The 24,709-nt window shown below is 39.8% G+C and overlaps 1 protein-coding gene across 1 annotated transcript in view; it reads right to left on the bottom strand.

Moving 5' to 3' along the window:
- The window catches only part of LOC132888204 (protein NLRC3-like), a 155,657-nt gene that overhangs the window by 84,749 nt on the left and 46,199 nt on the right, over nt 1–24,709 (bottom strand). The window contains exons 9-13 of the mRNA XM_060924259.1: nt 24,233–24,406; nt 21,876–22,046; nt 16,820–16,987; nt 15,923–16,090; nt 15,398–15,571 (exon numbers count right to left, since the gene is read on the bottom strand). Of these exons, the coding sequence (XP_060780242.1) occupies nt 15,398–15,571; nt 15,923–16,090; nt 16,820–16,987; nt 21,876–22,046; nt 24,233–24,406 (855 nt within the window). The remainder of the gene's footprint in view (nt 1–15,397; nt 15,572–15,922; nt 16,091–16,819; nt 16,988–21,875; nt 22,047–24,232; nt 24,407–24,709) is intronic.

The following is a 24,709-nucleotide window of genomic DNA, read 5'->3' on the forward strand; positions in this document are numbered from 1 at the left end:
AGAGCTGCTTCACTTCTGACACTGAAGAGATCTTTCCACTCAGATCCAGTTCTTTCTGCAATAAAGGGTTTTTATCCAGAACCTCAGTCAGAAAATCACAGGCCTTCACTGCTTCATCACTTTTCAACAACCTGCAGTGAAAGAAAGGCACAAAATTACAAAGACAAAAATATTACATTATTAGCAATCTCATATTTTATTTTGTGTTCAATTATATTTAATTAGTGTTTTGTTCGAGTATTAAAGTGGATTTTGTAATGAAGTAATTAACCCCAGTACATATTGTTCACCTCAGTGTTAGTTTACAGTGTGGATCCTGGAGTAAATCAGTGAGCAGCTTCACTCCTGATGCTCCAGGGTCGTTCCCTCTGAGATCCAGCTCTATCAGGTGGGATGATTTCAGAGCTTCAGCCAGAGCAGCGTATCCTTCCTCTGTTATCCTGCAGTCTGAAAGTCTGTGTAAAATATTGTCAGAGAGGAGACAGAATAAAATGGATGAACATCAAAGGAAGCAATATAGAGTTAAGAAGCTCTTTGGCGGGGGACTTCCAGTGATGCGGGCCGAGTAGCAGCGTTCGGTATGAGCTCCCGCTTTGTAGATGCCAAAATATCCTGATAGTGATGCCTAACTCAGCCCAATTCGATAAAAACACTTGTAGAATTTAGCTCATGTCACTACATCACTTCTGGGGTAAAGCTTTTGTTGAAATGGCTTCAAAAACCATGAAAAAGACACAGGAGAAGAGGAATGTCACGACTAGCAACACGGATAGGGCACAAGATGGTGGTGCAGAGACTACAGAGATGGAAGTTTTGAGTCCAGCAATGACCAAGGCCATGGCCACACTTACGGCAGATATATCTGGGGTGATAGAGGCTAAGTTTGACTCTTTTCTGCAAAAGATTGGAGACATATCAAAAGAGTTGCAAGACACAGCCAAGCGTGTTGGGGAAGCAGAACAACGCATTTCCGCGGTGGAGGACATAAATTTCGAGACGGAGAAACATGTCTCATACCTGGAAAAAGTTGTGGTCTCGCTGCAGGAGCGTCTGGATGACCAGGAGGATCAAGGCAGATGTAAAAACCTCAGAATAAATCGGCCTGCCAGAATCTTCAGAGGGCTCATCTGCCATACAGTTCATGGAGATGTGGCTTCCCAAAGTTTTGGCACTGACCACCAAGGACGGGAAAATAAAGCTGGAGAGGGCGCACCGGGTGTCGGGGCCAGCGAGGAGGGGAGCCGACTCACGCAGACCTTACCCACGCGCTATGATTGTAAGATTTCACCACTACAGTGATCGGGTCCGGGTGCTTGAGGCAGTCAGGCAGGCGAAGGAGGTCCGTTTTGAGGTCAGCAGGATTTTCTTTTTCCAGGACTTCTCCAGAGGAACTCAGAGGAAATGTCAGGCTTTTGACGAGGCCAGAAGGAGGCGCCAGTCGCTCGGTCTACACACCTATGGCCTAAATTATCCTGCAACTCTGAGGATCACCGTGAATAACACTATCAAGTCCTTTACCAAGCCCGAAGAAGCTATGGCATATACAAACACACTGGGTGGTGAAGGCAGTGTACCGGACGGAAGAGTAAGTTCATCTTGGAAATGGGGCCAGCATGGCACGCAGCCATAAATAATTGCACTTTGCCGGTCTTAAGTGAAGGTATCCAGGGGAGCCAGCGGATGTCGGACATGGCCGAGATGGACTGGAAATGGCCGGACGTTGGCCGAAGGTAGCAGCATTTGATTGACAGGCCCTGTCATACAGATCGTGCGTCTCCTGTTGTCACCACCAGGTGGTAGCACAGAATTTTTTTTTTTAAATCCTTATTTTCTGTGACTTTATATTATTTACTTCCTGATGGTATGGATACCAACTACTCATATTATATGACTGAGATATCCCTGTTCTTTTTGTGTGATACTCTGTGTGAAAAATACAAGTGATAGTGGAACATCAGCTCAGTGGATGTATGGCTGATTAAATAATTGATTGCACTCGATCTTGCGGACTCAGGAACGTCATAGCCGCATCTGAAGTAAGGTTAAGAGGGCCTAGCAAGGGTTTCTCTTCTGAAGTTGGGGTCTCCACCCTTCTCTTTATCTTGAGTTCCATTAGTCTATTTGTTCATGGGAGACTGTGTGTATATAGTTGTGTTCAGAGGTTTATTCTAGGGTTATGGAAGACAGCGCAGCAATTTGAGTTTTTTTTCCTGTTGTTTTATCTCTTTCTGGTCACAAGGTATGGCACATGGAGGGAATTAGATTATGGATAGTATAATACATACAGACTTAAGGCAACAACCAATCCTCGCTCTATTTAATTCTTTACAACTACCATGACTAATTCTGTACTTAAGGTATGTACATGGAATATTAGAGGCATACATCATCCTGTGAAAAGGAAAAAAATATTGACATATCTAAAAAAAGAAGGGGTTGACATAGCACTACTTCAGGAAACACATCTAAAAGACATAGAACATGAAAAACTTAAATGGGAATGGGTGGGACAAGTATTTTTTTCGTCTTTTACGTCCAATAGCAGAGGAGTTTGCATCCTTATTAACAAACAGCTTCCTTTTATGCTAGAATCCTGTACTAAAGATAATGCAGGAAGATATGTTGCAATAAAGGGACGCCTGTTTGGCGAAAATATTTCTGTTTTAAATGTTTATGTCCCACCAGGTCTCCCTCCTGATCTCATAACAAAAGCTTTCTCAGAATTAGCGGAGTTGGACGGTGCTCAGTCAATTGCTGGCGGTGACTTAAATTGCATATTAGACCCTCGCATTGATAAGTTACCTGCTGAAGGAACTAACCCTACTAAACGGGCACGAGCAACAGCTGATGTATGTGAAGAACTAGGCTATTTGGATGTGTGGCGAGCGTTAAATCCAAACAACAAAGAATTCACATTCTTCTCTGGAGTGCATAAAAATAGCTCTAGAATAGACTACTTGTTTGTCCCTAAAACAATGTTGTATTCTGTTTCATCTTGCAATATTGGGAGCATTACGATATCGGACCATGCCCTGGTTTACTTAAAGTTTTCACATGGAGAGGCTCAGCAACGATCGAGTAAATGGCGGTTTAATAATCATCCGTTGAATGACCCGAATTTCATATCTTTCTTTCAGACTGAGTTTCAGATATTCTTTTCGTGCAATAACACACCTGATGTATCTCCTTCTATTTTATGGGAGATGTGTAAGGCTTATTCACGTGGTTTGATTATATCTTATGAAAAAAGCACATATAATCAGAACCCTACCAATACTAATCTTAAAGCAACTCTGACCACAAGAGCAACACTTAACTCACTGCTCACTCAGAAGGCAGAGCAGAGTATAAGATTCGCAAGGCAGAAATTATATGAATTTGGTAACAAACCCAGCAAGTATTTAGCCAGCCTGGTTAAGAATAGACCTGACTCTCAGAACATATCTTCAGTTAAAGATGTCTCTGGGCAGGTGAAACTGGATAGCAATGGCATAAATAAGGTTTTTACAGAATTTTATGGAAAGTTGTATACGAGTGAGCAGCCAGCAGGGGTCTCTAGACTTATGGAGGGCTTTTTCTCCAATCTGAATCTGCCCAAGCCTAATGACCAACAAAAGACAGTAATGAATGAACCTATAACACTGGAAGAAGTAGCTGAAGCAGTTGGTGTTTTACAATCAGGAAAGGCTCCGGGGCCTGATGGCTTTAGCTCAGATTTTTATAAATGTTTTAAGCGGTTGTTGGTGAAGCCTTTACTTGCCATGTTTAATCACTCCTTTGAGAAGAGAGCTCTTCCCAAAACACTTACAGAAGTGAACATTAGCCTGATTCTTAAGAAGGATAAACCAGTGGATGTATGTTCATCCTACCGACCTATCAGTCTACTAAATTTAGATTTCAAGACTTTATCTAAAATACTAGCCTTAAGACTAGAGAAAATCCTTCCATTTATCATTAATAATGATCAGACAGGGTTTATTACAGACAATTTCAACACAATGTCAGAATTTTGTTTGATTGATTACGAGACTCTTGAAAAAACTGTACAAAATCTCAGTTCCTCAACATCGGAATTGGACATTCTGCCCACCAACTTTTTTAAGTCTGTTCTTCACCTCATAATTACAGATGTGCTTCAGATCATAAATACATCCCTAGAGACTGGCATTTTTCCTGTGTCCCTGAAAAAAGCCGTTGTAAAGCCCCTACTTAAAAAGAATAATCTGGATACTTCAGTATTGAACAACTACAGGCCAATATCAAATGTACCATTCATCGGGAAAATCCTTGAAAAAATTGTCTTCAATCAATTAACTGCCTTCTTGATATCAAACAGCTGTTTTGATAACTTTCAGTCGGGATTTCGTGCCAATCATAGCACTGAAACAGCGCTGATTAAAGTTATAAATGACATACGTCTTAATACTGATGCAGGCAAAACATCGGTCCTGGTGTTACTGGACCTCAGTGCAGCTTTTGATACTGTTGATCACAACATACTGCTATATTGACTTGAACACTGGGTTGGGTTGACTGGTAAAGTTATCAATTGGTTAAAATCATACTTAAAAGATAGAAGCTTCTTTGTTACCATGGGAAATTGTACCTCAACATCAATGTCCTTGACCCGTGGTGTCCCCCAGGGGTCGATCCTTGGACCATTACTATTCAACCTTTATATGCTCCTACTTGGACAAATTATCAAGAACAACTCAATTTTGTATCACTGCTATGCAGATGACACCCAAATTTATTTTGCTCTATCACCTAATGATTATGCCCCCGTTGAATGTCTCTGCCAGTGTATCGACCAAATCAACAACTGGATGTCACAAAATTTTCTTCAGCTGAACACAGATACAGAAGTAATTCTATTTGGGGAAAAAAGATGAAAGACTCAGAATTACCACTATTCTTGACACAAAAGAAATGGTTAAAAATCTTGGTGTTTTCATTGACAGCGAGCTAAACTTTGACAGTCACATGAAAGCAATCACTAAATCGGCATTTTATCACCTAAAAAACATTTCCAAACTAAGAGGACTTATGTCAAAAAATGATCTGGAAAAACGTATCCATGCCTTCATCTCTAGTAGGGTTGATTACTGCAATGGCCTTTTCACAGGCCTGCCAAAAAAGACCATCAAATGACTTCAGCTGGTTCAAAATGCAGCGGCGAGGGTTCTCACACGAACAAAAAGAACAGAGCACATTACTCCAATTCTAAGGTCCCTTCACTGGCTTCCAGTAAGCTACAGAATTGACTTTAAAGCATTGCTGCTGGTGTACAAATCTCTAAATGGTACAGGGCCCAATTACCTCTCTGATATGTTGCAGCGGCCTAACCCAATCAGATCTACCAGATCGCAGCAGCAAAATTTACTGGTAAAACCTGTTGTTAAAACAAAGTGTGGTGAAGCAGCTTTTAGCTACTATGCAGTACAGCTATGGAACCAACTGCCAGAGGACATCAAAAATGCTCCTGCTGTTGGCAGCTTCAAATCTAGACTAAAGACCAAGCTGTTCTCAGATGCTTTCTGCTAACTGATAAATATCATCATCTTTACATGTTTTAAACTTTACTTAACTTTTATTCTATTTTATTCTGTTGTTTTTTACTGAACTTTTACTTCATTTTATTATTGTATTTCTACTATTGTTTAATTCTTATTATTTTTTTTCTCTCTTCTTCCCCCTTTATTTTATGTAATTTTATTTTCTATTGTTTACTGTTTTGCTTTTACCTCTGTAAAGCACACTGAACTGCCACTGTGTATGAAATGCACTATATAAATAAACTTGCCTTGCCTATTACTGGAAGGAACTCATGTAATAATGTTAGAAGGTTACTCAACATTATTCAGCTGTGTCAGCAAAATAATCTTAAGGGTATGGTAGTGTCATTGGATGCAGAAAAAGCATTCGACCGTACAGAATGGGATTTTTTGTTTTTCACACTCAAGGAATTTGATTTAGGTAAAGATTTTATTGAATGGGTCAAGTTGCTTTATCATAATCCACTAGGGGCTGTTATCACAAATGGTAAATGCTCTCCCTACTTTGCTCTGGGGAGGGGCACGCGCCAAGGGTGCCCCTTATCACCTCTGCTGTTTGCGATCGCAATCGAGCCACTGACAGAAGCCATTAGAACCCACTCTACTGTTCATGGTATATCGATTAATCACAGACAACATAAGATTTCCTTGTATGCTGATGATATTCTATTGTTTATCACTCAACCAGAAATATCTATTAGGTCAGTCCTTACTGTTATCAATGAGTTTAGTAAGTTTTCTGGTTACAAAATAAATTTCAGTAAGTCAGAGGCCATGCCACTGGGTCAGGTGCTCCACTCCCCCCCGGCTTGTCACCCTTCAGATGGGCAACAGAAGGTTTTCTTTATCTAGGTATATTTATTACGCCTCTGCTGCAAAGGATGTTTAAAGCAAATTTTCAGCCTCTGCTTAAATGCATCCACGATGACCTAGAGAGATGGTCTTCTTTACCACTTTCGATGCTGGGAAGAATCTCTTTGATTAAGATGAATATTTTACCACGGCTGCTCTACAAATTTCAAATGATTCCAGTCCTACTAAATAATAATACTATCAAGACGGTGAATGGTTGGTTTAGATCATTTATATGGAACTGCAAAAGACCACGACTTAAATTAGCAAAACTGCAGTTGCCATCAGGTCAGGGAGGATTGGCAATTCCCAACATTAGACTGTAACAAGTGGCTTCCCAATTTCGATATCTAGTAGATTGGGTAAGGAATAACTCGGACTCTGTCTGGCTCGATATTGAAGCATATAATTTAGGTAAACCATTACAATTAGCTAGTCTCCGATTTATCCTGAATCGGAATAAACTAGAGGTTGCAGATGGTAATTTCATTGTTAAATCCACACTAAAAGCTTGGGACATGATTAAGAAATGGGGAAAAAAGAACTGATGTTTTATCTCCAATTACTCCAATACAAAGAAATACAGAATTTCTCCCAGGCATGACAGATAATGGGTTTGCTCTGTGGGAAAGTGCTGGTATTACAACTTTGAAAGACTTATTTGAAGGGGACGGAATGATGTCATTTGACCAATTAAGGTTGAAATACAATTTATCACACACATTTTCTTAGGTTCCTGCAAGTCAAAAGCTTTATTCAGAATCCAATTCAGCATAAATTTACTCTGGAAATGTCACCAGCTGAGTAACTACTATACAAAATACATAGCAATAAGGCTATAGTAAGGCGATGCTATGAGGCCTTTTATAAGTCCAATAAGGCTAACAATACAATTATACAAACATGGGCCCAGGACCTTGAATCACAATTTAAGTTACTGCATCGCCTTCACATATCACCGGAACTCAGACATAAGATGGACCCAAAGAAATCAGCTCTGTGGATAGGCTCCAGCTTGCCTGCAACCCTGTAGGACAGGATAAAGTGGCTAGAGATAATGAGATGAGATGGGAAGTCTTCAATCATAAACAAATCACAACAAATTTGGGGAAAAAAACCCCTCTCATTAATATTACCAAAAAAAAGAGTGACTTTCAGGGAGGCCTGCAATTGACAGGAAATGCACTAGAATGCATCTCTGGGCATGCAGAACCCATGAGGAACTTTCCCCTGGCTGTTATAACTGGTGCCACTATGCTGATATTTTGGTCTACTTCGAACCCTGCATCAGTAAGAAGCAAAGAAAAGCCAGGCTGAAGTTTGCTAAAGACCATAAGGATTAGACCGTAGAGGATTGGAGTCAGCTCTTCTCTGATGAGTCCAATTTTCAGCTTTTCCCATCACCTGGTCATCTAATGGTTAGATGGGGACCTGGAGAGGCCTACAAGCCACAGTGTCTCACACCCATTGTGAAATTGGGTGGAGGATCGGTGATGATCTGGAGGTGCTTCAGCAAGGCTGGAATGGGGCAGATTTTTGTTTGTGAAGGACATACAGTACAGTGGTGCTTGAAAGTTTGTGAACCCTTTAGAATTTTCTATATTTCTGCATAAATATGACCTAAAACATCATCAGATTTTCACACAAGTCCTAAAAGTAGATAAAGAGAACCCAGTTAAACAAATGAGATGAAAATATTATTCTTGGTCATTTATTTATTGAGGAAAATGATCCAATATTACATATCTGTGAGTGGCAAAAGTATGTGAACCTCTAGGATTAGCAGTTAATTTGAAGGTGAAATTAGAATCAGGTGTTTTCAATCAATGGGATGACAATCAGGTGTGAGTGGGTACCCTGTTTTATTTAAAGAACAGGGGTCTATCAAAGTCTGATCGACACAACATGTTTGTGGAAGTGTATCATGGCACGAACAAAGGAGATTTCTGAGGACCTCAGAAAAAGCGTTGTTGATGCACATCAGGCTGGAAAAGATTATAAAACCATCCCTAAAGAGTTTGGACTCCACCAATCCACAGTCAGACAGACTGTGTACAAATGGAGGAAATTCAAGACCATCGTTACCCTCCCCAGGAGTGGTCGACCAGCAAAGATCACTCCAAGAGCAAGGCGTGTAATAGTCGGCGAGGTCACAAAGGACCCCAGGGTAACTTCTAAGCAACTTAAGGCCTCTCTCACATTGGCAAATGTTCATGAGTCCACCATCAGGAGAACACTGAATAACAAATGATGTGCATGGCAGGTTTGCAAGGAGAAAGCCACTGCTCTCCAAAAAGAACATTGTGGCTCATCTGCAGTTTGTTAAAGATCAAGTGGACAAGCCAGAAGGCTATTGGAAAAATGTTTTGTGGATGGATGAGACCAAAATAGAACTCTTTGGTTTAAATGAGAAGTGTTATGTTTGGAGAAAGGAAAATGCTGCATTCCAGCAGAAGAACCTTATCCCATCTGTGAAACATGGTGGTGGTAGTATCATGGTTTGGGCCTGTTTTGCTGCATCTGGGCCAGGACAGCTTGCCATCATTGATGGAACAATGAATTCTGAATTATACCAGTGAATTCTAAAGGAAAATATCAGGACATCTGTCCATGAACTGAATCTCAAGAGAAGGTGGGTCATGCAGCAAGACAACGACCCTAAGCACACAAGCCGTTCTACCAAAGAATGGTTAAAGAAGAATAAAGTTAATGTTTTGGAATGGCCAAGTCAAAGTCCTGACCTTAATCCAATGGAAATGTTGTGGAAGGACCTGAAGTGAGCAGTTCATGTGAGGAAACCCACCAACATCCCAGAGTTGAAGCTGTTCTGTACGGAGGAACGGGCTAAAATTCCTCCAAGCCAGTGTGCAGGACTGATCAACAGTTACCGCAAACGTTTAGTTGCAGTTATTGCTGCACAAGGGGGTCACACCAGATACTGAAAGCAAAGGTTCACATACTTTTGCCACTCACAGATATGTAATATTGGATCATTTTCCTCAATAAATAAATGACCAAGTATAATATTTTTTGTCTCATTTGTTTAACTGGGTTCTCTTTATCTACTTTTAGGACTTGTGTGAAAATCTGATGATATTTTAGGTCATATTTATGCAGAAATATAGAAAATTCACTCCAGACACAATGGTAGTTCAAAAGGGGTTGCCATCCTAATTAATAAAAAAGTGCAGTTTACACTGACAGAGGTCATCACTGATACTCTTGGTCGTTTTGTCATAATCTGTGGATGTCTTTTTCAAACCAGAGTTATTCTTGTAAACCTCTATGCCCCTAATTGGGATGACACAGACTTTGTGAATAAACTGTTATCAACACTCCCAAATTTAGACACTCATAAGCTCATTTTGGGAGGTGATTTAAATTGTGCAATCAATCCTGTATTAGGCAGATCATGCTCCAAAACATCAACCCCCCTTCAGGCGTGGCAAAGGCATTCTCTGCTTTCATGGCTCAAAGTGGTTGTATAGATCCATGGCGATTTCTCAACCCAAATTTGAAACGGTTCTCCTTTTTTTCTCCAGTGTACCACTTCTTCTTGCGTATAGATTATTTCTTTGTTGACAGTTCATTCATTCCTTCAATAAAAACAGCCGATTACTTAGCTATTATCATTTCCGACCACGCCCCGGTTGTTCTGGATATCTCCTTCGCTCTGAATATAAAGCAACGTCCATTATGGAAACTAGATCCTCTTTTGCTATCTGAGGAGGACTTTTGCAAATTCCTGGCAACCAATATAGATGTTTATATTGCCATAAATAAAACTGATCAGATCTCATACTCTACGCTCTGGGACTCACTTAAAGCTTACCTTAGGGGGCAAATTATCTCATATACAGCCTTTAAAAATAAGGAGCGTTCTAAGGAGATATCGGGCTTAACTGAATCTATAAGTAAGCTTGACCAGCTCTTCTCTGAGTCACCTAATGCAGAATTGAACAAGAAACGGATAGATTTGCAAGCTAAACTGAACATTTTAACCATTAAACATGCAGAACAACTTTTGCTTAAAACCAGAGGGACTTTCTATGAATATGGAAATAAATCCAGTCGTTTACTTGCTCATCAATTAAAACGCCAGGCTGCATCTCGTCTTATCCCTCAAGTAACGGATGAACATGGTACATTAATTTCAGACCCTAAACACATAAATGACATATTTGTCTCTCATTTCATCTCACTTTACACCTCTAATTTCCCTACAGACACCACCCCTATGATGACTTTTCTGAATAAAATGAAAACCCCTTCCCTTAGTCACGCTGATGCATCTACTGTACCCTTGAACGAAATTTAGAGATAGAGGAGGTCCTCAATGCCATTATGGCCATGCAGAACAGAAAAACTCCAGGCATGGACGGATACCCTGTCGACTTTTATAAAAAGTTTAAAGAACAGCTTGCCCCACTCCTCATGGCAGTTTTTACTGAATCACTGGAGAGAGGTTCCTTACCCCCCACATTTTCTCAAGCATCTATCTCACTTATTCTCAAGAAAGATAAGGATCCCACCCATTGTGGTTCTTATCGTCTGATATCTCTTTTAAATGTGGATGCAAAGATCCTAGCTAAAATGTTGGCCCGCCGGATGGAGAATTTTCTTCCAACAATCATCTCTGAAGATCAAACTGGTTTTATTAGAGGTCGGCATTCTTTTTCGAACGTACGTCGCCTTATCAATATAGCATATACAAAAAACACAGACTGTCTGCCTGAAGCAATTATTTCTTTAGACGCAGAGAAAGCGTTCGACAGGGTCGAGTGGAAGTATTTATTTGCAGCATTGAATACATTTGGCTTTGGTAAAAATTTCATTTCGTGGATTAAGCTCTTGTATAAGGATCCACAAGCAAGCGTGCAAACCAATGACTTGAGATCAGTTTTTTTTCCCTTGAGTAGAGGCACAAGACAAGGTTGCCCACTCTCCCCACTTTTGTTTGCCATTGCGATCGAACCACTTGCCAAAGCCTTACGAACCACAACAGCATTTCAGGGTATAGTAAGAGGGGGGTTGGAACACAGGGTTTCATTGTATGCCGATGATTTGTTGCTATATGTCAGTCATCCAACCACCTGCGCAGCTAAAATTGTTTCCATATTAGAAGAGTTTGGGAGATTTTCTGGATATAAACTGAATTTGCAGAAAAGCGAATGTTTCCAACTGGACTCTCCAGCACCATCTGGACAAACACCTTCCCTTCCTTTTCACATTTCTGGTTCAGGTTTCAAATATTTAGGAGTTAAGATTACTAAGTCCTTCACTTCCCTTTCATCAAATTTTACAGCACTAGTTAATCAAATGAAGGATGACTTCAAAAGATGGTCTGCTTTACCTCTTACTTTGGCAGGCTGTATAAATACTGTAAAGATGACGGTTCTCCCACAGTTTTTATACCCCTTTCAGTGTTACCTCTCTTTCTTACCAAGTCTTTCTTTTGACTGCTAGGTCAAGCTGTGACCTCATTTATTTGGGGCAATCAAGTACCGAAAGTTAAGGTGAAACTTTTACAAAGGCAGCGAAGTGTAGGTGGATTAGCCTTGCCCAGTTTTATCCATTACTACTGGGCTGCAAATGTCCAGAAGATACTTTATTGGTTACACGCCGCTAACACAGACTGGTGTATTTTGGAAGAACAATCATGCAGACATTCAAGCCTTAGGGCTTTAATTTACTCATCCTTACCTTTAAAGCCTTCTCGCTTCTCCTCTAATCCTATAGTTCAGTCCACACTAAAAATTTGGAACCAGTTTCGTTCACATTACAAATTTTTTTTTCTGCTTCTATCCTTGGCCCCATTCACAATAATCACTTATTTCCTCCATCTACCATGGACTCGTCATTCATGGAGTGGTGGAAGAGGGATATTTTTCTGTTTCCAGAGCCTTTACAGCTCCAAGACCATGGACAGTTTTGAAGATCTACAGAAAGAACATAATCTACCCAGACAATTATTATTTCAGTATCTCCAAAGACGACATTTTCTCAAAACTAGTTTCCCCTTCTTCCCCAATCTACCAACACTGGGAGCCTGGGAAGACTTAACTCTTTTAAAACCAGAAAGAGGTATAATTTCTGTTATATATCAGAAACTAATATGTCTTTGGATGACCACAATTTAGCCAGAATTCAGTCTAAGTGGGAGGATGAGTTAGGAATGGAGCTGGGAGACTATTGGGACTGTGCACTTACAAAAGTTAATTCGTCATCATCCTGTGCATGCCTGGCTCTTATTCAGTTCAAAGTCTTACATAGAGTACATTATAGTAAAGCCAAATTGGCTGAAATATACCCAAGAGTGGATGCAAGCTGTAATAGGTATTCCTTTTCTCCAGCTAATCTTACACACAGTTTTTGGTCCTGTCCTTCCCTTGAAAGATACTGGTCTGGAGTGTTTGGGGCTTTGTCTGAGGCACTCAATATATCCATCGAACCAAACCCCTTAACTGCAATTTTTGGTGTTCCGACGGACACAGTTTCAAAGACTCATTCTGATGTCATTGCTTTTACCTCACTGCTTGCCCACCGTAGAATTCTCTTAGGATGGAAATCTTCTACACCCCCTTCACTAGCCCGATGGCTGGAGGATACTATGCTCTTTCTTAAATTAGAAAAGATTAAATTTACTCTTAGAGGGTCAATGAAAAAATTTTACTTGAGATGGCAACCCCTTATCACTTATTTTGATAAGTTAAAAGAACTACAGGCTGAATCCACATAGCTTATGTTACCTTCCCATGATCTTTTTGAGTGTGTAGGTCTAGTACACATGAAGCTGCTCTTGAACACCTGGGCTTATTCAATTATTATTATTATTATTTATTTTTTTAATTTTTTTCCCCCAATTATTATTATTATTACTTTATTTTTTATTCTCTTCTTGGCTTGAAATTTACTTTATGGTATTGTTTATTGCTGTTCTATGTTTTATAAAAGGAAATAAGGTGGAAACTGCTTTTTACTATCTTTGTCTTAGTAGACAATGTCGACTTCACCCTCTGTATCACTCTGGTTTTCATCAATAAACAGATTGCAAAAAAAAAAAAGATTTAAAAAAACGGTTTAATTTTTTGAAAACTGCCGTAATATTCTGTATGAGGATCACATGGTCCGAAATGGGCCTCATTAACCAATGAGATCAAATGTTTTTTTCTGAATAACTTTTTTTTCAAGCTATTTACATGGAAATTAGCAGCACATAGATGGTTGTAGACTGAATACAAAGTTTGAAAAATTAGTAAAACCCAATCATGCAAATTAGTATTTAATTAGTATTAATTATGTTAATTAGGTTAAAAAGTTAAATCAGTACACTCAGCGAAAAAGGAATAAAAGATTATTTCTAATCCCCTCTTTGTGCCCTGTGGGGCTTTCTGTTTCTCATAAGCAGGGCCGACTGCTGTTTATTTTAAAGAATATAAATGATAATATTCACAGCTTTCAAGGTGAACCTCGAAAAACCTGTCTGATCCACATCCAATAAACAATTCACATGAACTGAACTCGACACTCGCGTTTCTGACTTCCAGTTTTTAAAATCTCATTCCGACCACTAAGATCTCAATATTTTTCATCAACACAACTACAGTCATATTCTATAATAGTTATTTATTTACAGGAATCAGTTTGATTTGAAAAAATAAGTGGGTAAAGCTGTGAAAACTCACTTCAAAGTCTCCCGTGAATCAGAACATCAAAACTAGCAGAGGGAAAATTTTGCTGAATCCTTCATCAGAAACAGTGAGAGAACATCCCTGTAAAAGTGATCTGACTGATACTGACGAGTAATCCAGCGGGAAACCGATCAGGAGAGAGAGAGAGAGAGAGAGAGAGAGAGAGAGAGAGCCTGACAGCTTTCCCGTGACTCAGAAAGAAAAGCACCGGCAGTTTCCCGACGTCCTGTGAGCAGAGTTTTTACTCTGTTGTACCGACTTCAACCTGCCGTTACTCCCAAAGTACTGAACAGATCTTAACCAGATCCATTTCTTTGGAAAGTCGAGATTATACGATTTTTAATGAGAATATTCACGATAGAAAATATTCAAGAGTTAAGCAATGACAGGTTTGGAAACTTGAGCTCTTAAGCTACAAAAGCAGGAACAAAAACAATGTGTAACATCCACATAATAATCATTATTAGGCTTTATTAAATTATTTTTATGACATTGATTTTATATTATTTTATTAGTACTACCAGTAATACTATTGCACTGCTTATATAGTGAGATATTACTGTACCTTAATATCTTCAGAATACAGCTTTGGTTCTTCAGTCCTTCAGATAATTGCTGGACACCTGAATTCTGTAGGCCGTTCTTACTCAAGTCCAACTCAGTTAGAAAACGGTGTGAACTGAGAACTTCAGCCAGAGCTTTACAGCTTTCCATCATCAGATTACATTCAGTCAGTCTAAAAAGAAAAAGGTCCACCACTTTTACAATGAGTTCAACCACACAGTGCATGGAAAATAATCAACGTTCAGGGAATTAAAGGTCAATGTTTTATTTTTGATATGTCGTTCTTAATGCATGTTTCAATAGATTAATAATAATAATAATAATGTACACAGGCGGCATGGTGGTGTAGTGGTTAGCGCTGTCGCCTCACAGCAAGAAGGTCCGGGTTCGAGCCCCGTGGCCGGCGAGGGCCTTTCTGTGTGGAGTTTGCATGTTCTCCCCGTGTCCGCGTGGGTTTCCTCCGGGTGCTCCGGTTTCCCCCACAGTCCAAAGACATGCAGGTTAGGTTAACTGGTGACTCTAAATTGAGCGTAGGTGTGAATGTGAGTGTGAATGGTTGTCTGTGTCTATGTGTCAGCCCTGTGATGACCTGGCGACTTGTCCAGGGTGAACCCCGCCTTTCGCCCGTAGTCAGCTGGGATAGGCTCCAGCTCGCCTGCAACCCTGTAGAACAGGATAAAGCGGCTACAGATAATGAGATGAGACGAGACGAGATGAGATGAATAATGTACACACGTGAGTTTCTCAGCTCTGCAGTGTGGATCCTTCAGTAGAGCAGAGAGCTGCTTCACTTCGGAGTCTCCTTTTATTTTCCCCCTCAGGTTCAGATGCGTCTGCAATAAGGGGTTTGTCTCTAAAACTTTAGTCAGACGACCACAGGCTTCTTCTGCTTCAGGACTTTTCAACAGTCTGTGAGGGGAAAAGTTTACTCGAACACTTATCAACATCAACTGCATTATCTTAAATATGCCTCGCTGTAGCATTCGGGACTCATCAAAAACAGAGATTATTTTTAAATCTTTATCTTTGAAAATATATTTGGCCATATCAGGACACTGCATTATAAAAAAAGTTTCAAATGTTTTATTTATTATTTTTTTAATAGAAGAATACATGCTTATACTGTTATAAAATCTGTTTGTTAGAAAAACACATTTTCAGGAACCTTAATAAAAATAATCATTTTTGGTTGTTTCCTTTAAACATTTAAACACTGAACATTTCCCTTTCAAACATTCCTGTTATTTATAATTTGCTCACCTCAGTGTTGTTAGTTTACAGTGTGGATCCTGGAGTAAATCAGTGAGCAGCTTCACTCCTGATGCTCCAGGGTCGTTCCCTCTGAGATCCAGCTCTATCAGGTGGGATGATTTCAGAGCTTCAGCCAGAGCAGCGTATCCTTCCTCTGTTATCCTGCAGTCTGAAAGTCTAAAGAGAGAACATTTGATGGCATTTTTATAATAGTCTGATGAACATCTATACAATATAATATGTAATGCCAAGGCCATTTAAGGATTATATGATCTAGATGTGTGTGTTTGTTTGTGGAACCTGAAACCAACCTCAGGATCTGCAGGTTACATGGCTGATGTTTCAGTAGAGCACAAACTCTCTGCACTCCAGAGTTTCCAACTTTATTCTCACTCAGATCCAACTCTTTTATGTGTGCAGGATTGAATAGAAAAGATGAAGTCAAAGCAGAACAGCCTTCTTCTGTAACACCACTCTTCCTTAGCCTAAGGATAGAGGGCAGATTCATTTTAGTTCAAGCATAATAATCAGAACTGCAAACAGCAATTTATAAAATAACATTAGAATACACACGTAAGTTTCTCAGGTCTGCAGTGTGAATCCTCCAGTAGGGCAGAGAGCTGCTTCACTTCTGACACTGAAGAGATCTTTCCACTCAGATCCAGTTCTTTCTGCAATAAAGGGTTTTTATCCAGAACCTTGGTCAGAAAATCACAGGCCTTCACTGCTTCATCACTTTTCAACAACCTGCAGTGAGAGAAAGGCACAAAATTACAAAGACAAAAATATTACATTATTAGCAATCTCATATTTTATTTTGTGTTCAATTATATTTAATTAGTGTTTTGTTTGAGTATTAAAGTGGATTTTGTAATGAAGTAATTAACCCCAGTACATATTGTTCACCTCAGTTTCTCCAGTTTACAGTCTGGATCCTGGAGTAAATCAGTGAGCAGCTTCACTCCTGATGCTCCAGGGTCGTTCCCTCTGAGATCCAGCTCTATCAGGTGGGATGATTTCAGAGCTTCAGCCAGAGCAGCGTATCCTTCCTCTGTTATCCTGCAGTCTGAAAGTCTGTGTAAAATATTGTCAGAGAGGAGACAGAATAAACTGGGTGAACATCTCAGGAAGCAATATAGAGTTAAAAAGCCCTTTGGCACACTGAGAAACATGGCGTTTCTAATTATATTATGTTAAAAAAACTGAAGACATCAAACCTCAACTGGTTGTTTTATTCTTATTCCATAAATAGGTCACCAATATACAGTAGATGAAAATTATAATAAGTCTTCAATCAGGGCGGCACGGTGGTGTCGTGGTTAGCGCTGTCGAATCACAGCAAGAAGGTTCTAGGTTCAAGTCCAGTGGCCGGCGAGGGCCTTTCTGTGCGGAGTTTGCATGTTCTCCCTGTGTCCGCGTGGGTTTCCTTCGGGTGCTCCGGTTTCCCCCACAGTCCAAAGACATGCAGGTTAGGTTAACTGGTGACTCTAAATTGAGCGTAGGTGTGAATGTGAGTGTGAATGGTTGTCTGTGTCTATGTGTCAGCCCTGTGATGACCTGGGGACTTGTCCAGGGTGTACCCCGCCTTTCGCCCGTAGTCAGCTGGGATAGGCTCCAGCTCGCCTGCGACCCTGTAGAACAGGATAAAGCGGCTAGAGATAATGAGATGAGATGGGACAAGGGAAGTCTTCAATCATAAACAAATCACAACAACTTTGGGGAAAAAAAACACCTCTCATTAATATTACCAAAAAAGAGTGACTTTCATGGAGGCCTGCAAGTGCCAGGAAATGCACTAGAATGCATCTCTGAGCATGTAGAACCCATGAGGAGCTTTCCCCTGGCTGTTATAACTGGTGCCACAATGCTGATATTTTGGTCTACTTCAAACCCTGCATCAATAAGAAGCAAAGAAAAGCCAGGCTGAAGTTTGCTAAAGACCATAAGGATTAAGGCCTCTGCATGCTCTTGCGACAAGGCTTTCACAGATAGCTTTTTGCAGCCAGTTGTAATTTATCGTTGAGCGGGAAGTAATAGGCGTGCGCGATGTTATTCACCGTCACAATGCAAGGGGGCGTGAAGTCGCGAAATCGCTAGGAGTAGTTGGTGGGTGTCGTTAGTGGAGTGTTTATCCTCCGGTTACTTATAATGACGAGAACTGGAGTCGTATAGATGTCCGTACTTCCTCGATCAACCGCTCTTCATGCTGCTCCATCTTCGCTCGTGTTTTTAAAAATGGCGGTCGTGCAAACAAACCAAACCGGTAAAGTAGGGAAGCGGAAGTGCGTGTACAGCGGATGTAGAGTGGACCAATCAGAGCCCTCTTGTCTGCGACGCTGTCTGCGAGGCTTCTGCGGTGGTCACAATTTTTGGGAGGTGCACGCAGAGCGTCTGCGAAGGTGGGGGGGCTGCGCAGACACTGTCTGTGACGCTATCTGCGAGGACTGGGTTGTCAGCATAAATTGGCCTTTAGACCGTAGAGGACTGGAGTCAGCTCTTCTCTGATGAGTCCAATTTTCAGCTTTTCCCATCACCTGGTCATCGAATGGTTAGATGGGGACCTGGAGAGGCCTACAAGCCACAGTGTCTCACACCCATTGTGAAATATGGTGGAGGATCGGTGATGATCTGGAGGTGCTTCAGCAAGGCTGGAATGGGGCAGATTTTTGTTTGTGAAGGACAGTGGTGCATGAAAGTTTGTGAACCCTTTAGAATTTTCTATATTTCTGCATAAATATGACCTAAAACATCATCAGATTTTCACACAAGTCCTAAAAGTAGATAAAGAGAACCCAGTTAAACAAATGAGACAAAAATATTATTCTTGGTCATTTATTTATTGAGGAAAATGATCCAATATTACATATTTGTGAGTGGCAAAAGTATGTGAACCTCTAGGATTAGCAGTTAATTTGAAGGTGAAATTAGAGTCAGGTGTTTTCAATCAATGGGATGACAATCAGGTGTGAGTGGGCACCCTGTTTTATTTAAAGAACAGGGATCTATCAAAGTCTGATCTTCACAACATGTTTGTGGAAGTGCATCATGGCAGAAACAAAGGAGATTTCTGAGGACCTCAGAAAAAGCGTTGTTGATGCACATCAGGCTGGAAAAGGTTACAAAACCATCCCTAAAGAGTTTGGACTACACCAATCCACAGTCAGACAGATTGTGTACAAATGGAGGAAATTCAAGACCATTGTTACCCTCCCCAGGAGTGGTCGGCCAGCAAAGATCACTCCAAGAGCAAGGCGTATAATAGACGGCGAGGCCACAAAGGACCCCAGGGTAACGTCTAAGCAACTGAAGGCCACTCTCACATTGGCTAATGTTCATGAGTCCACCATCAGGAGAACACTGAACAACAAATGATGTGCATGGTAGGTTTGCAAGGAGAAAGCCACTGATCTCCAAAAAGAACATTACGGCTCATCTGCAGTTTGTTAAAGATCACGTGGACAAGCCAGAAGGTTATTGGAAAAATGTTTTGTGGATTGATGAGACCAAAATAGAACTTTTTGGTTTAAATAAGAAGCGTTATGTTTGGAGAAAGGAAAACACTGCATTCCAGCAGAAGAACCTTCTCCCATCTGTGAAACATGGTAGTGGTAGCATCATGGTTTGGGCCTGTTTTGCTGCATCTGGGCCAGGACGGCTTGCCATCGTTGATGGAACAATGAATTCTGAATTATACCAGCGAATTCTAAAGGAAAATGTCAGGACATCTGTCCATGAACTGAATCTCAAGAGAAGGTGGGTTATGCAGCAAGACAACGACCCTAAGCACACAAGTCGTTCTACCAAAGAATGGTTAAAGAAGAATAAAGTTAATGTTTTGGAATGGCCAAGTCAAAGTCTTGACCTTAATCCAATGGAAATGTTGTGGAAGGACCTGAAGCGAGCATTTCATGTGAGGAAACCCACCAACATCCCAGAGTTGAAGCTGTTCTGTATGGAGGAACGGGCTAAAATTCCTCCAAGCCGGTGTGCAGGACTGATCAACAGTTACCGTAAATGTTTAGTTGTAGTTATTGCTGCACAAGGGGGTCACACCAGATACTGAAAGCAAAGGTTCACATACTTTTGCCACTCACAGATACAGTATGTAATATTGGATCATTTTCCTCAATAAATAAATGGCCAAGTATAATATTTTTGTCTCATTTGTTTAACTGGGTTCTCTTTATCTACTTTTAGGACTTGTCTGAAAATCTGATATTGTTTTAGGTCATATTTATACAGATATATAGAAAATTCTAAAGGGTTCACAAACTTTCAAGCACCACTGTATGAGCCATCAAGGTCATCCTGGAAGAAAACTTGCTTCCTTCTGCTCTGACCATGTTCCCTAACGCTGAGGATTGGGTCTTCAGCAGGACAATGCTCCATGCCACACAGCCAGGTCAATCAAGGTGTGGATGGAGAACCACAAGATCAAGACCCTGTTATGGCCAGCCCAATCTCCACACCCGAACCCCACTGAAAACCAAATATTAGTGTGTGCAACTTTTTTTTTGGCAGGGCAGTATGTATTAGGATCCAAATTGGGTTATAAGTAGGCATATCAGCTAAAAATTCAAATTCATTCCAAGTTGCTTGAAACTGCTCTGACTGAATTCAGAAGTGAATGCAGAACAACATACTTGTTACATAATTAAAATATGTTTAAATCCGTTCTTGAGATATTACAAATCAAAGATTTAAAAAACGGTTTAATTTTTAGAAAACTGCCGTAATATTCTGTATGAGGATCACATGGTCCGAAATGGGCCTCATTAACCAATGAGATCAAATGTTTTTTCTGAATAACTTTTTATTTCAAGAAATTTACATGGAAATTAGCAGCACATAGATGGTTGTACACTGAACACAAAGTTTGAAAAATTAGTAAAAACCAATCATGCAAATTTGTATTTAATTAGTATTATGTTAATTAGGTTAAAAAGTTTAATCAGTACACTCAGTGAAAAAGGAATAAAAGATTATTTCTAATCCCCTCTTTGTGCCCTGTGGGGCTTTCTGTTTCTCAAAAGCAGGGCCGACTGGTGTTTATTTTAAAGAATATAAATGATAATATTCACAGCTTTCAAGGCGAACCTCGAAAAAACTGTCTGATCCACATCCAATAAACAATTCACATGAACTGAAATCAACACTCGCGTTTCTGACTTCCAGTTTTTAAAATCTCATTCCGACCACTAAGATCTCAATATTTTTCATCAACACAACTACAGTTATATTCTAGAATAGTTATTTATTTACAGGAATCAGTTTGATTTGAAAAAATAAGTGGGTAAAGCTGTGAAAACTGACTTCAAAGTCTCCCGTGAATCAGAACATCAAAACTAGCAGAGGGAAAATTTTGCTAAATCCTTCATCAGAAACAGTGAGAGAACATCCCTATAAAAGTGATCTGACTGATATTGACGAGTAATCCAGCGGGAAACCGATCAGGAGAGAGAGAGAGAGAGAGAGAGAGAGAGAGAGAGCCTGACCGCTTTCCCGTGACTCAGAAAGAAAAGCACCGGCAGTTTCCTGACGTCCTGTGAGCAGAGTTTTTACTCTGTTGTACCGACTTCAACCTGCCGTTACTCCCAAAGTACTGAACAGATCTTAACCAGATCCATTTCTTTGGAAAGTCGAGATTATACGATTTTTAATGAGAATATTCACGATAGAAAATATTCAAGAGTTAAGCAATGACAGGTTTGGAAACTTGGATGAGCGTCTGCATGGACAATTTTCACACCATGGTGAGCGAGCATCTGATCTGCCGACTATACGATCAACAACTGATCGCTCTTAAGCTACAAAAGCAGGAACAAACACATAATGTGTAACATCCACATAATAATCATTATTAGGCTTTATTAAATTATTTTTATGACATTGATTTTATATTATTTTATTAGTACTACCAGTAATACTATTGCACTGCTTATATAGTGAGATATTACTGTACCTTAATATCTTCAGAATACAGCTTTGGTTCTTCAGTCCTTCAGATAATTGCTGGACACCTGAATTCTGTAGGCCGTTCTTACTCAAGTCCAACTCAGTTAGAAAACGGTGTGAACTGAGAACTTCAGCCAGAGCTTTACAGCTTTCCATCATCAGATTACATTCAGTCAGTCTAAAAAGAAAAAGGTCCACCACTTTTACAATGAGTTCAACCACACAATGCATGGAAAATAATCAACGTTCAGGGAATTAAAGTTCAATGTTTTATTTTTGATATGTTGTTCTTAATGCATGTTTCAATAGATTAATAATAATAATAATAATAATAATAATAATAATAATGTACACACGTGAGTTTCTCAGCTCTGCAGTGTGGATCCTTCAGTAGAGCAGAGAGCTGCTTCACTTCGGAGTCTCCTTTTATTTTCCCCCTCAGGTTCAGATGCGTCTGCAATAAGGGGTTTGTCTCTAAAACTTTAGTCAGACGACCACAGGCTTCTTCTGCTTCAGGACTTTTCAACAGTCTGTGAGGGGAAAAGTTTACTCGAACACTGATCAACATCAACTGCATTATCTTAAATATGCCTCGCTGTAGCATTCGGGACTCATCAAAAACAGATTATTTTTAAATCTTTATCTTTGAAAATATCTTTGGCCATATCAGGACACTGCATTATAAAAAAAGTTTCAAATGTTTTATTTATTATTTTTTTAATAGAAGAATACATGCTTATACGGTTATAAAATCTGTTTGTTAGAAAAACACATTTTCAGGAACCTTAATAAAAATAATCATTTTTGGTTGTTTCCTTTAAACATTTAAACACTGAACATTTCCCTTTCAAACATTCCTGTTATTTGTAATTTGCTCACCTCAGTGTTGTTAGTTTACAGTGTGGATCCTGGAGTAAATCAGTGAGCAGCTTCACTCCTGATGCTCCAGGGTCGTTCCCTCTGAGATCCAGCTCTATCAGGTGGGATGATTTCAGAGCTTCAGCCAGAGCAGCGTATCCTTCCTCTGTTATCCTGCAGTCTGAAAGTCTAAAGAGAGAACATTTGATGGCATTTTTATAATAGTCTGATGAACATCTATACAATATAATATGTAATGCCAAGGCCATTTAAGGATTATATGATCTAGATGTCCGTGTTTGTTTGTGGAACCTGAAACCAACCTCAGGATCTGCAGGTTACATGGCTGATGTTTCAGTAGAGCACAAACTCTCTGCACTCCAGAGTTTCCAACTTTATTCTCACTCAGATCCAACTCTTTTATGTGTGCAGGATTGAATAGAAAAGATGAAGTCAAAGCAGAACAGCCTTCTTCTGTAACACCACTCTTCCTTAGCCTAAGGATAGAGGGCAGATTCATTTTAGTTCAAGCATAATAATCAGAACTGCAAACAGCAATTTATAAAATAACATTAGAATACACACGCAAGTTTCTCAGGTGTGCAGTGTGAATCCTCCAGTAGGGCAGAGAGCTGCTTCACTTCTGACACTGAAGAGATCTTTCCACTCAGATCCAGTTCTTTCTGCAATAAAGGGTTTTTATCCAGAACCTCAGTCAGAAAATCACAGGCCTTCACTGCTTCATCACTTTTCAACAACCTGCAGTGAGAGAAAGGCACAAAATTACAAAGACAAAAATATTACATCATTAGCAATCTCATATTTTATTTTGTGTTCAATTATATTTAATTAGTGTTTTGTTCGAGTATTAAAGTGGATTTTGTAATGAAGTAATTAACCCCAGTACATATTGTTCACCTCAGTTTCTCCAGTTTACAGTGTGGATCCTGGAGTAAATCAGTGAGCAGCTTCACTCCTGATGCTCCAGGGTCGTTCCCTCTGAGATCCAGCTCTATCAGGTGGGATGATTTCAGAGCTTCAGCCAGAGCAGTGTATCCTTCCTCTATTATCCTGCAGTCTGAAAGTCTAAGAGGACAAAAGCCTTTTGTTATTTAACCATGAAGATCACACCATGAAATCTAATCTTTTCTTTTTGATCCGATTCACACCAAATTGATTCACAATTACGCACATCACTTACCCAACATTCCACATTTTGACTTTGTCAAACTGCACCTACTTTTTTTTTTAATTGAGTACAGTTATGACTTCAGTTATTTAATCTTTTGACATACAGCATCATTAAAGCTTTTTATACATATTATTTCAGTGTTTGATCATGTGGATTCATATCAGAATTAAAGTGAAATATCGTGTGTTCTGTCATTTGAACATTAACCTGAAATTCTTTTTCCAAACACTTCATTCAGTGTTCACTTGTGGTTTAAGGGAGATTTATAAGCAACCGTTCTGGTGAAGTCGACCCAATAGGAGAGATGAACTCACCCCAGTTTCTCCAGTTTACAGTTTGGATTCTTCAGTCCAACACAAAGCTGCGTCACTCCTGAGTCCTCCAGATGGTTACTGCTCAGATCCACCTCAGTCAGTTTGGAGGATTCAGAGCTGAGAACTGTGTGTAAAGCTGAGCAGCTTCTCTCTGTCAGCTTACAATCACTGAGCCTGAAAGGAGAATCTGAACTGAGTAAAAACCATCTGTCTTTTGTTGTACCACCAACTACCAAGTTCCAAGCTTTCTGCCCATTATAAAGGAGACAGTTAATTAATGTTCATGGGTTTCAAATGAGTTGTTCCAAACACATAAGCATCTGATGTTCAGCCATGCAAAATACAAACATTCACTTTGATGGCAATTTCAAAAGCTCAAGTTCATGTCAAGCGAGAAATCTAGTGTTAAAGTGTTCTGCCATTTAATCAGTGTTTTAATGTCTTGTTGTCGCCATGAAAGTGATTTTGGATGACAAA

Source organism: Neoarius graeffei, chromosome 6 (assembly GCF_027579695.1).
Source record: "Neoarius graeffei isolate fNeoGra1 chromosome 6, fNeoGra1.pri, whole genome shotgun sequence".
Taxonomy (NCBI): domain Eukaryota; kingdom Metazoa; phylum Chordata; class Actinopteri; order Siluriformes; family Ariidae; genus Neoarius; species Neoarius graeffei.